We start from the raw sequence: 11,498 nt of genomic DNA, 5'->3' as shown, positions 1-11,498 counted from the left end.
TTTAGCAATATCTTAATACAAGATATTCTAAATAAAGGTGCAGAACTTTAGAACAATAAAATGGACACCACCTTATTTTGACCTTGATCTGTTTTATGTTGCAATAAGCATTGTGTTTAAGTTACATAATATTTGGATGAGGCCAAATAAAGTTAGAGAACGGAAACGAAATAGGCAGCAATTTTTATGTTAATAAAGGGACAAAACTCAAAAACCTTTAAATAGTGATGCCATCCAATTTCAGACTTGATCTGTATTTTGTGGTAATAAGTATTGTGTATAAGTTTCATAGCATTTGGTTGAGGAAAACGAAAGTTCGAGAACAGAAACGAAAAATCAGCATTTTTTTTCATTTGTAAAGATAGAACAGCTCAAGTGAAGTCGCCTTAACTCAAATTTGATCTGTGTTTTGTGGTACTAAGCATTATGTATAAGTTTCATAACATTTGGTTGAGGCAAACTAAAGAACAGAAACCAACTTTGGGATGTATGGACCGATCGATGGACCTACAGACAGACAAGAATAAAACTAAATGCCCCCTCTACTATAATGAAGGCATTACCATAACTCACTTCTCACAGAAACCTGCCTCATAAAGCTCCAAACGGATCATTCATTGACTGATGAGCTGGGGGTCGTGGCTGTGTCATCATGGTTCCATTCATTCCATAGACACCTGCTTGAGGCTGGACACCCATCACTGGCTGCATGTTCATTCCCATTGGCCTATTGGCTATCATACCAGGTTGCTGCAAAAATCAAAGTTACCAATTACTAAATATCCTTACACAAAATTACACTAAGTTTATTTGTTTTTCTTGCTTTACATTTATTGCTAAAAACATCATTAAGGACTGGATGACTAGATTAAGTCTCTTGTTTCAGTGACATATTATCTGCAAAATTTCTCAAAACCATTCAAAACTAATTTTCCATGTAGACAGAAGTTTGCTGCCTAGTAATTTAGTTTGACTGAGTCCTATGTAAAGGCTATCATCTTTCACTAAAGCAGCTTTAATTAATGATCAGTGGTTTGGAATGATTCACAATGATATTCAAGTTGTTTTCCATTGTGGACAGACTATTGTTACAAATATTTCATAAATTCACAGCAGAAGGTAATAAGGAAAATTAGCTAAATTTTTCATAAATTCTGATGTTACTTGGTCAGGTCTTGGTGAATTTTTTTTCTACATATTTTTTTTGCTGATATTATTGTAGTAATCAAACAATTCCTTGGATGCTTGAAATCATTTAAAAAAGAACATAGTTCATGTGTCCACCAAGTTGCACATATTGTATCTATCCTAGGTAAAAGGGCAATAACTAAACTATAGCCTCTTAAGAGCCTGTGTTGCTCACATTGGTCTATGTACTAAAACTCTGCACAAAATCATCATACTAGAACAAAATTCAAACTTGATCTGTAACTTGTCATGTTTAAACTATATGACAATTATCAAATCAATATCTTCAAGCATGAAGAAAAAAAAAGTGTGGAAAACTTATTAGCCGGACTGACAAATGGATTGCAAACATAAATTCTTTTCAGACCATATCAGTAGGGGACTAATAAATTTATAAAACTCTGGTAAGAATTGTACCTGTGAGAGACTAACAAGACCACACAGATGGAGGACTAGTATTTCCATGTACTAATGTGTAACGCATGGAAAAAACCCAACAATTCTCTAATAGCAGGTGAACAACATCAACATGAGATCATTTTTTTCTATTAAGGATCTGAGATCAAGGTTGAAAACTGTAAGAGTTGAGTACTCAAAACATCTTTCTTTAATTTTGCGTAAAATGTGACAAAGTCTATCGATCTACTCAGCCTTTCTGGTTACTTGAAGAAATTTTTGTACTGGTAGTGAGAATGGCAGTGTAATTACTATGCACTGATGACAAAGTATCTTGCGGAGAGTTGTCTCATTGAATTGGCAATGATACCACATCTTCTGGAAAAATCTAAAACAAATCCCTGAACAATTTCATAAAATCAACATGAGTGCAATATTTCTATAAATTTTCAGAGGTCTAATGGGACAAATGAAGCAAGAGTTCATTACACAAATTATAGGAACTGACTTTTCCAAGCCTGGCCACCCAACATCACTATATATGCTATAATTTGGTTTTCAACTTTGTCCAACATGGCAAAAAAAGTACATCATTTTACTTTGATTTCATTTCATTAAAGCAAATGCTTTGTAATTTACCATTAAAGGCTGTCCAATAGGTTGTTGGTACATCGTATTTGGTGAAACAGAACTTCCTGTCATCTGAAAAAAATACAAATATTATATATATAGCTTTTACCTGTCTGATTAAAATTGTCAATATAAACAAGACTAATACCAGATAATTTTTTTTACTTTCGTGCAATACACTATGCTGTTGTGAATTGACCTCCCGATCCCCCCCCCCCCAACAACAACAACAAAAAAAATTAAAAAATTGCTAACTGACTTAATAAACACTATGTGATTGGTAAGATCTACTAAAGTAGGGACTCACCATAGGCTGTGCTGACCATGTGCTTGATGCATTTCCCTGGAACTGAAAGTTTGCACCTCCTGTTTTTTTTTGCTCTCCTTTAGGTTGCCATTCATGTTGCATTCTGAAGAAAATTTCATGTGAAATGGACATAAATACTAAATCAAAAACATTTGCTAGTTACTTAAAGGGTTTTAGATCAAAGTTTTATACCCATTATCTATGTAAATGAAGTCAAAGTCAGATGAATCCTTCCATACCATCATGAAAAAATTACAGAGATTCTGTACACCGAAAGAAATGCTTTTATTTCAGTCAGATTTTATTTGTTATTTATTAATTTATCAGAACATTTTATTGTGAATTTTCAAATAATTAGTATCCTTGCTTAATCAAGATTTCTGTGTTAACAGGGGAGGTTATATTTTGATACTAGTTTTATTTATGTCTGTAGTGCAACTGAAAAGTTAAGAATAATTTGAGACATATGGTCTGTGGTGCCAAAAGGATAATTCCATTTAGAGATTGAGATTGCAAAAAGTGGGGTTTCTTTTAGAGAAAAACAATCAATATTCAGGCGAAAATTTATTGTGGAAAGAATTAAAACTATTTGATATCATCCGCAAAAGTTTTTTTTCTGGCTTTTCTAACTTGTTCACTCATCAGTCAACACTTGTCTTTGACAACTCAATATAGTTGCCGTCACATAAAATTGGCACCATGTTTTGGGTTGAAAATTTTAAACTACCAACTGCATTCATTCTAGATGATGTTTTTAAAGAAGCGGATCCAAAAATCTTTCCAAAAAAACAGTACTGTCCTACCTTTCGTTGTGATTGTACTGTATAATCCTGACCTTATGTAAATGTAATTTAAAAATCATAAACAGTACTTTTATCTATAATACTTACTTCTTGACACTTGCAGCAGGATTTATATTGAGGTTGCCAGCTAAACTTGCCAAGCTAGAATCTAAGTCTTTCTGCAATAATTTATCAGTCTGTGTATTTAGCAACTGACCAGATGTATTAGCTGGTTTCAAAACTTCTCCAAATGCATCAAAACCTAAAAAAGGAGCAAAATAAAACTAAAACATTTAAACAGAAATCTTTCAGTATGCTTTTCAAGTAAAATGAAAACAAGCTGAGGCATCTTATCAGTATCAGGCAAATATAAAAACCCTGTGGATCATTAAACTAAAGTAATTTTACATCAAAGATCTCATTAAAATTTTTACTAGCAGTCCAAAACCCTTTATGAACATACATATCCATACTGTTGCAACAGAATCCATTATAAAAATGTATCTTTGACCTCAAATAATAAGTACATATTTTTAATGAACTTCAGATATATATATATATATAGATAGCTTGTAATCATAAACACAAAGAAAACATAAAATTATCAAATAAATCTGTCACTCCAATAATAATTGTCAGATTAACCACATGGCTTAGTGTAATCAAACTTCATGTATATAGTTAACCATTTCTGATCAAGGAGAAATAACTCACATTATAAATACCACTGGATATCAAAAAGGGTGATAACTCAACAACGAGAAGAGCTAAAATTGTGAAAATTGAACTTGACGCAGGACACAGCATATTCTAATTTGATAAAATTTCATCAAAGGGTTGTCATGTTATTGTGGAGACACTGTTTGGCAGCCGCCCAGCCGCCCACTTTAACACTTTAAAATTCCATGGAATGGTGTTGTTCCAAGTAGAGCTATTAAAGCATCATCAAATAAAAAGAATAGGTACACTGCAGAATATAGGAAGCCTGAAGACCTTACAGGTAACAAGCTGTCAATAGAATTAAGTACAGTTGATGAATTCAAAGTTGAAAGTCCGACACATATCAGAATATAGAAGATAAAGAAGAATCAGAAGAAACATTCTTTAATGAGATTGTGATGCCCATAAAGCTGAACTTGAAAGTTTGAAGAGACAACATGTTTATCAAGAAATTGAAGACTATGTTCAGGCATGTGTATCCACTAGATGGGTATATACTATAAAAAAAAAGCTGATAATGAAATACACAGGAATGCAAGACTCGTTGCAAAAAGATTGTTTGGATGAAATACAGAAGAACTCTCTTCCATGTGACAAACAATCTATGAGACTCATTCTTTCAATAATAATGCAAAAGAAATGTTCCATCAATTTTATTGACAATAAAACTGCCTTTCTTCAAGGAGAAAAAAATGCAAAGAAAAGTTCATCTTTGTCCACCTAAGGAAGCTAATGCTAATGAAAAAATCTTGCTCTTAGAGAAATGTGTGTATGGTCTTGCAGATGCTTATTTGAAATGGTATGAAAAGGTCAAGAAAACCCTAAATGAATATGAAGGTACTGAATCTAAAGTATTTTACTGGCATGATTCCAATGGTCTGGCTGGTATTAAGCTAGCAGTGCATGTTGATGCTTTTCTTTCTTTCAAATATTTAGAACTGGATCTAAGTCATGCTTATGATAAAATCATACTGAGTCAGACAGTCTGTGTTGAAGTGTTAAACACAAGTATCAATTGATTGAAAAAGGCCAAATGATTCTTAGCTTTCATCAGTCGAACAAACTGTTTAAAGATCAAAAGTAGGCCAATTGTTGTGGCTTGCAAAACAAACTCGTCCCATCCTCCTAAAAATCAAATGGAAGTTTCTAAATATATCAGTTGAATTGAAAATAAGCCAATGTTGTTAAATAAACATGTAAAATGATGTAATTGAACATAAATGATATTTCTTAAAGGGGCACTAGCTGTCAAAATCATGTTCATCGATTTGACTCAAATTCTCATATTTCATTTACATGTATATGAAAAATTTTCTCCTGCTATTTTTGCTCATCTTAAATTTAATTCAAACTTTAATTGATACTTAAATCTGCAAACAAACATCTCTGGTAACCTTGGTATCATTTTATCTTACTGTTTTCTGCTATGAACTCACAACATCCATCTACACAATATGCAAAGTATAATCCTTTAACCTAATTGAACTAAACATAAACAGAAACAGTGGTTGCCATATTGTTTTGTCAATATATGGCAAATTTATATACTACATAACCTAAAAAAAAGTCTAGTGAGTTTCTAAAACAAAAGCAATCAACTGAACAGAAAACAAAAATAAATGTGTACACATAATTTACACAACACAAATGAGACATGTAACACTGAGAAACCTGAATCAGTAAGTGGTATTCCTCTCATAGGTTGATCAATCCCAGAAGAAACATGACTGGTTGAATGCAGTGAGCCAATCATCTTACAATGATTTTTCTCACTGTCTGACACAGAAGAAACCGCTGAGGGTATGACAGAATTGGTAACCTGTTTGACTGGTGAAATGAGTTCTTGTCCAGATAACAGATTATCAAGACAACTATCAACAGGGATAGAACCAGATGCTAAAGGGTCTAATGGATCCAGTGTGTACATCTCATCTGCCGCTGAAAATGAGTTCAAACTCTTTAGACAATGTACACATGTTTACTATGTTGATTTCAATAAAATAGTAAGCTACCAACACCTAATGTCTTGAACACATTAAGTCTAATATTCACTGCTCCCTTTTGATGCTTAATAAATGTGAACCAGATGCAGCTTTATACGACCGCAGAGTTTGATCCCTGTACAGTTGGGGCAAGTATGGACACAACATTCAAGCTTGAGACAGTTCTGAATTTGGATTGTGATTAAATAGTTGACACAACATAGGTTTCTGACACAGAATGAATGTGGTCTAAGAACTAAAACTTAAAAACTTATAAAAATTTTAAATTGGAAATTTACCCATTATGGTCCAATATCCAAAATCTAAATACATGGTTAGATTCAAGCATATCAAAGAACCCCAAGAATTCAATTTTTGATGACATCAAATAAAGTTCAATTTTGGACCCTTTAGACCTCAATGTGGACCAATCTGATAACCAGGCCCAAATATCAAAAATCTAAATACATGGTTACATTCAGCATATCAAAGAACCCCATATATTGAAATGAAACAAAGTTTAATTTTGGACCCCAATTTGGACCAACTTGAAAACTGGGCCTATAATCAAAAATCTAAATACATGTTTAGAGTCAGCATATCAAAGAACCCCAAGGATTCAACTTTTGTTGATATCAAACAAAGTTTAATTTTGGACCACGATTTGGACCAACTTGAAAAATGGCCCCATAAGCAAAAATCTTATTACATGTTTTTATTCAGCATATCAAAGAACCCCAAGGCTTCAATTTTTGTTGAAATCAAACAAAGTTTAATTTTGGACCACGATTTTGGACCAACTTGAAAACTGGGCCCATAATCAAAAATCTAAGTACATGTTTAGATTCAGCATATTAAAGAACCCCAAGAATTAAATTTTTGTTAAAATCAAACTAAGTTTAATTTTGGACCCTTTGGACCTTAAGGAGGCTCGAGGGTATAAAAATTTCAGAAAAAAAAATCAAACATTTGTTTTTCATTACAAATTTTATTTATTTCCTTTTGTAGTTGTTACTTTATCATATGGTACAACAATCATTCAAAACAATCAATTCGTGTTGGCCCCAGTTGACTTTCAAAATGTATACATCATTGAAAAAGTTCCAAATTATCTCCCTTTGGTGGAAAAATGCCATTTGTTGGCTCTAAAATTGAAATATCTTTTTCAACTCATCGGTGACCTATCTTTTTTAATATAATTTCCATATAAGCTGTACTTAAACTAAATTATTGTAAAATTTTAGCGATTTCTGTAATAAATTTCTTTTTTTTATTTCGATATTACCTTTATTTCTCCTATTACTTAAACAGAAAAAAAACGCCTTTACAAAAATGTATGCTTCTTTCGAAGGCAGATTGTGAGCGCAAATGAACGGTGACCCCACCTTTTTATTTTATTTTTCTATTAACTATAAGATAAAGTTCATTTATAGAAAAATATAGAGAAATCCTATATAAATGATTTAGACCTGCGAACCCCCTTAATGTAGACCAATTTGAAAACAGGACCAAAAATTAAGAATCTACATACACAGTTAGATTCGGCATATCAAAGAACCCCAATTAATCAATTTTTGATGAAATCAAACAAAGATTAATTTTTAACCAAGAAAAATGCTTATTTGGGCATTATTAATCTGACTTTAAGATATGACATGTCCAAAGACCATGATGTAACTGTCTTCTGAGTTTCATAACCCAAAGTTTTAAGCACAAACTTTATGAAAAGGGCACAAATTGGATAAAGTCAACTATCATAATCCGTTCAGATTCTATGATTTAACCTTTTCTTCCAGTACATAAATAAGAGAAAATTTATGTATAGTGGTTTATTCATGCATTCAACTATTTTATTTATAGTATGCAATGTTATAAGCATAGGTACATGTATATAAAAAAAGATTTGCTATGCATATTTATAACTTGATAAGTGAACAAGCAAACAATAAGAAAGTTGTGTATGTTTTTTTAGCATTAAGAAAGTCATTTTGAGGAAAACTTAAGACTCACTTTAAAACATATTAGGTAAAGCCTGTGACTAAAATACAAATAGTCTATATTTGGTATTCCACTCTTATATTACAGAGCTTTACATACCACATGAAATCCAAACAATATTGGAAAAGGTCACATTTTTACCTACACAATATATTAAAAGGTATACATTTTTTTATCTACACAATATATGAAAAGGTATACATTTTTATCTACACAATATATGAAAAGGTATACATTTTTATCTACACAATATATGAAAAGGTATACATTTTTATCTACACAATATATGAAAAGGTATACATTTTTATCTACACAATATATGAAAAGGTATACATTTTTATCTACACAATAGATGAAAAGGTACACATTTTTACCTACACAATAGATGAGAAGGTATACATTTTTACCTACACAATATATGAAAAGGTATACATTTTTACCTACACAATATATGAAAAGGTATACATTTTTACCTATGCAATATATGAAAAGGGCAGGGTAACAGAACCCTAGTGGCACACCTATCAATTAAGTATTGAGGAACCTCTCCCCCATTCCAGAGGTTTTATTCCTTATGTCCTCATTGGAATGTTAATTAGCTTTTTCTATTCTAAATTGAAAGTTTATAAATGTTTTTTGGCACCAAAACCTTCCAATCAATGTTTTGACAAAACAATGCACTTTTCCATCAAATCTGGTATTTACCTCTACTTATCCTTGGCTTGTGACGTAGACAGAGGCAATATGATTACGATATATATTTGATATACTGTCACCTGTTCATTGTTCAATCAAACTAGTATCACTTGTTAAACTATAGCCGAGAGCCTGGTTTAAATATAAACATATTGCAGTAATTTGGCTGCTGGATAACTTGGACTGAATACAAACTAAGCCTACCATTATTTATATGCAGAAATATACTGAACAAACTCAGACTACGATTAGTAGAAAGTGTGGTTTAAGTTTTATTCTGGCTCAAAAATTTTACTTAATATTAAATAAATATATAGGATTTTTTTAGTCCGATTTTGTGAGTACGATTACGTTATCAGCCAAGTTTGTTATAGTCCTAGTTTGTTATAGGCAAAAATATCAGGTAACTTTAGATACACTACGGTTTTTACGTTTTTAATAAATTAACTTTAAAAACATTTGTAAATATCGTAGTAAAAGCGCCGGAAAATGAGTACATTCATAAATGTTTAAACACAGTATTTATTTTCTCTTCAACCAGAGGACGGGAGGAGACTTCTGAAACCAGGATAATTGTACTCCTGTCAGGAGGTACACTTATATAGATCTCATGCATGTCTGGGGAATCCCCTAGGAAAGAATACAGGTAAGATAAACATACAAAATGGCATACAGTTCAATAGTTATCAAAGGTACCAGGATTATAATTTAATATGCCAGACGTGCATTTCCTCTACATCAGTGTGGTTAGTTCATACTAGTTACAAAGACAAACAAGGTTTGTGTATAAGTTTCATAGCATTTGGTTCAGGCAAACTAAAGTTAGAAAATAGAAACGAAAAAAAAGTTTAGCAATTATTTAAATTGTAAAGGGCATAACTCTAGAACAGCTAAAGTGATGTCCCAAAATTCAATCTTGGTCTGTTTTTTTGTGGTAATAAGCATTTTGTATTAGTTTCATAACATTTGTTTGAGGCAATCTAAAGTTAAAGAATGAAAACCAATTTCAGAAATATATACAGACGGACATACAGAAAGACAAGAGTAAAACTTAATGCCCCCCTATGATGGAGGCATAAAAGAAAGTGTGTTTGTTAGTATCATAGAAAGCTCCTTTATACTCATACAATGACAGTTAATTTAATTTGTTTTACTTAACAAGGCTTTTGCTATGAATTAAACAGGGTTTTTCTCCAAATCGTAAAAATAGAAATTGCATTAAGCCTAGAATGACAAATTCGTTATAATAAATGCATGCAATAATTTCTAAATTTACAGTATATATAACAAGTACGTTATGTGATTCAAGCAATAACAAGTGTTTCCAAAATTCTGCATCCTCTTAGAAACCTCACTTCATTGTCATTTACAATATATAATGGAGCCTATATTAGTAATAAATAAAATGCTTTGCTGAGCGCAGCTTGATATGACTCCAGAGGTCAAATCCTGAACAGTTGGGTCAAATTTAGACACAATTAAGGATTTTGACACAATAAAAGTGGTTAAAGAGCTTAAAATCTATTGGGCACTACTGTGCAAATGAAATTTTTTTTTCGAAAAATTTTGAAAAAAAAATAATGAACCCCTTAAAAAAAATTGGAACCCTTCGAGCAATTGCCCAAAACTCAATGCCAGCCTTCCCTTTGGAATCTTATTGTACAACTGTAGAGAGACCGATAGAATTAAGTTATTGTCTGGAAACTGGTTTTTGCCCTTTTTTTGCCCCTAATTGCTGCATGATAGGGGCAATTACCCCCATACTCAACCCCAGCCTTTCCTTTGTGATATGGAACCTTGTGGTACAATGTCAGATAGATCTAAACACTTACATACAAGTTATTGTCCTGAAACTACAAAAATGCTTGTTTTTGGCCCTTAATTCCTAAACTATTGGTACCATAATCCCCAAAATCAATCCTTACCTTCCTATTGTGGTATTAAACCTGCTTGTAAAATTTCAAAGAGATCCATTAACTTAATTACTAGTACTAAAGTTATTGTCCAGAAACAAAATGTGCCTTCGGACGACGACGACAATGACAACATCATAGCATTATACCAACCCCAAAAATGGTTTGCAGTCATATAAAAAGCCTGAACCAGTTTTGTTAAACATGCTTTTATTGCCTACCCATATATCCTGATGATGTTGACGAGTTGTTGTGAAAAACTTTCGTAAAGTCAACCTCTGCTGTCAAGAAGAAAATATGTACATGTATTTGATTTTTATATAATTATATTAGATGTTTGTTATTTTGATTGGCTAATCTTGTGTCATTCTTCATTTCAAAATGAATTGTATGAATTGAAATATACATGATGGCACATGTTTCCACAATATAGTTCACAGGTAAATAAAAGTAAAACTTAATGTTTATCCCGTTTTCTTGATCTTAGCCTGGAAGTATTATATTGACAAGAACAACCAAGACCTGTCTTCAAAAGTTTTATCTGTGATGCTGTGAGTAATTTAACCCTTACCATGCGGTACCTGTCATATGACAGGCGTACCCAGAACACCATTATTTGGCTCCAATGGCGTTCCATACTTTTAGGAGTCAGCTTTATGAAACTTATTTCAAAAGTTATGCATGAACTCAACCTAAGACTATCTATAGTCATGTTTCTGATGTTTATACTGCATTTTGAGCACAAATACAGACCTGGAAAATTGTAATCGGATGAAACTCGGTTTTCTGGAGGGGTGGGCTTCCCTTCTGTGTCTTACACATGAAGTTCAGAGGCCTATAACTTGCAAAAATAGTGCAAACCTGCAGGCATATAACTGATGATCGT

At 32.2% G+C, this 11,498-nt stretch overlaps 1 protein-coding gene across 6 annotated transcripts in view; it reads right to left on the bottom strand.

Annotated features, from left to right (window-relative positions):
- Positions 1-11,498, bottom strand: part of LOC143047173 (phosphatidylinositol-binding clathrin assembly protein LAP-like) — a 41,818-nt gene that overhangs the window by 4,325 nt on the left and 25,995 nt on the right. For 2 of the 6 annotated variants that reach the window (XM_076220156.1, XM_076220152.1), the window contains exons 13-17: positions 10,834-10,893; positions 3,412-3,565; positions 2,522-2,624; positions 2,224-2,286; positions 574-750 (exon numbers count right to left, since the gene is read on the bottom strand). In XM_076220156.1, coding sequence (XP_076076271.1) covers positions 592-750; positions 2,224-2,286; positions 2,522-2,624; positions 3,412-3,565; positions 10,834-10,893 — 539 coding nt within the window. In that variant the 3' untranslated portion in view covers positions 574-591. Of the gene's footprint in view, positions 1-563; positions 751-2,223; positions 2,287-2,521; positions 2,625-3,411; positions 3,566-10,833; positions 10,894-11,498 lie in introns of all 6 variants that reach the window. The other 4 variants (XM_076220153.1, XM_076220154.1, XM_076220155.1 and 1 more) reach the window with 4 other exon arrangements.

This window comes from Mytilus galloprovincialis, chromosome 10 (genome assembly GCF_965363235.1).
Source record: "Mytilus galloprovincialis chromosome 10, xbMytGall1.hap1.1, whole genome shotgun sequence".
Lineage (NCBI taxonomy): Eukaryota > Metazoa > Mollusca > Bivalvia > Mytilida > Mytilidae > Mytilus > Mytilus galloprovincialis.
This window is presented reverse-complemented; position numbering and strand designations above follow the sequence as displayed.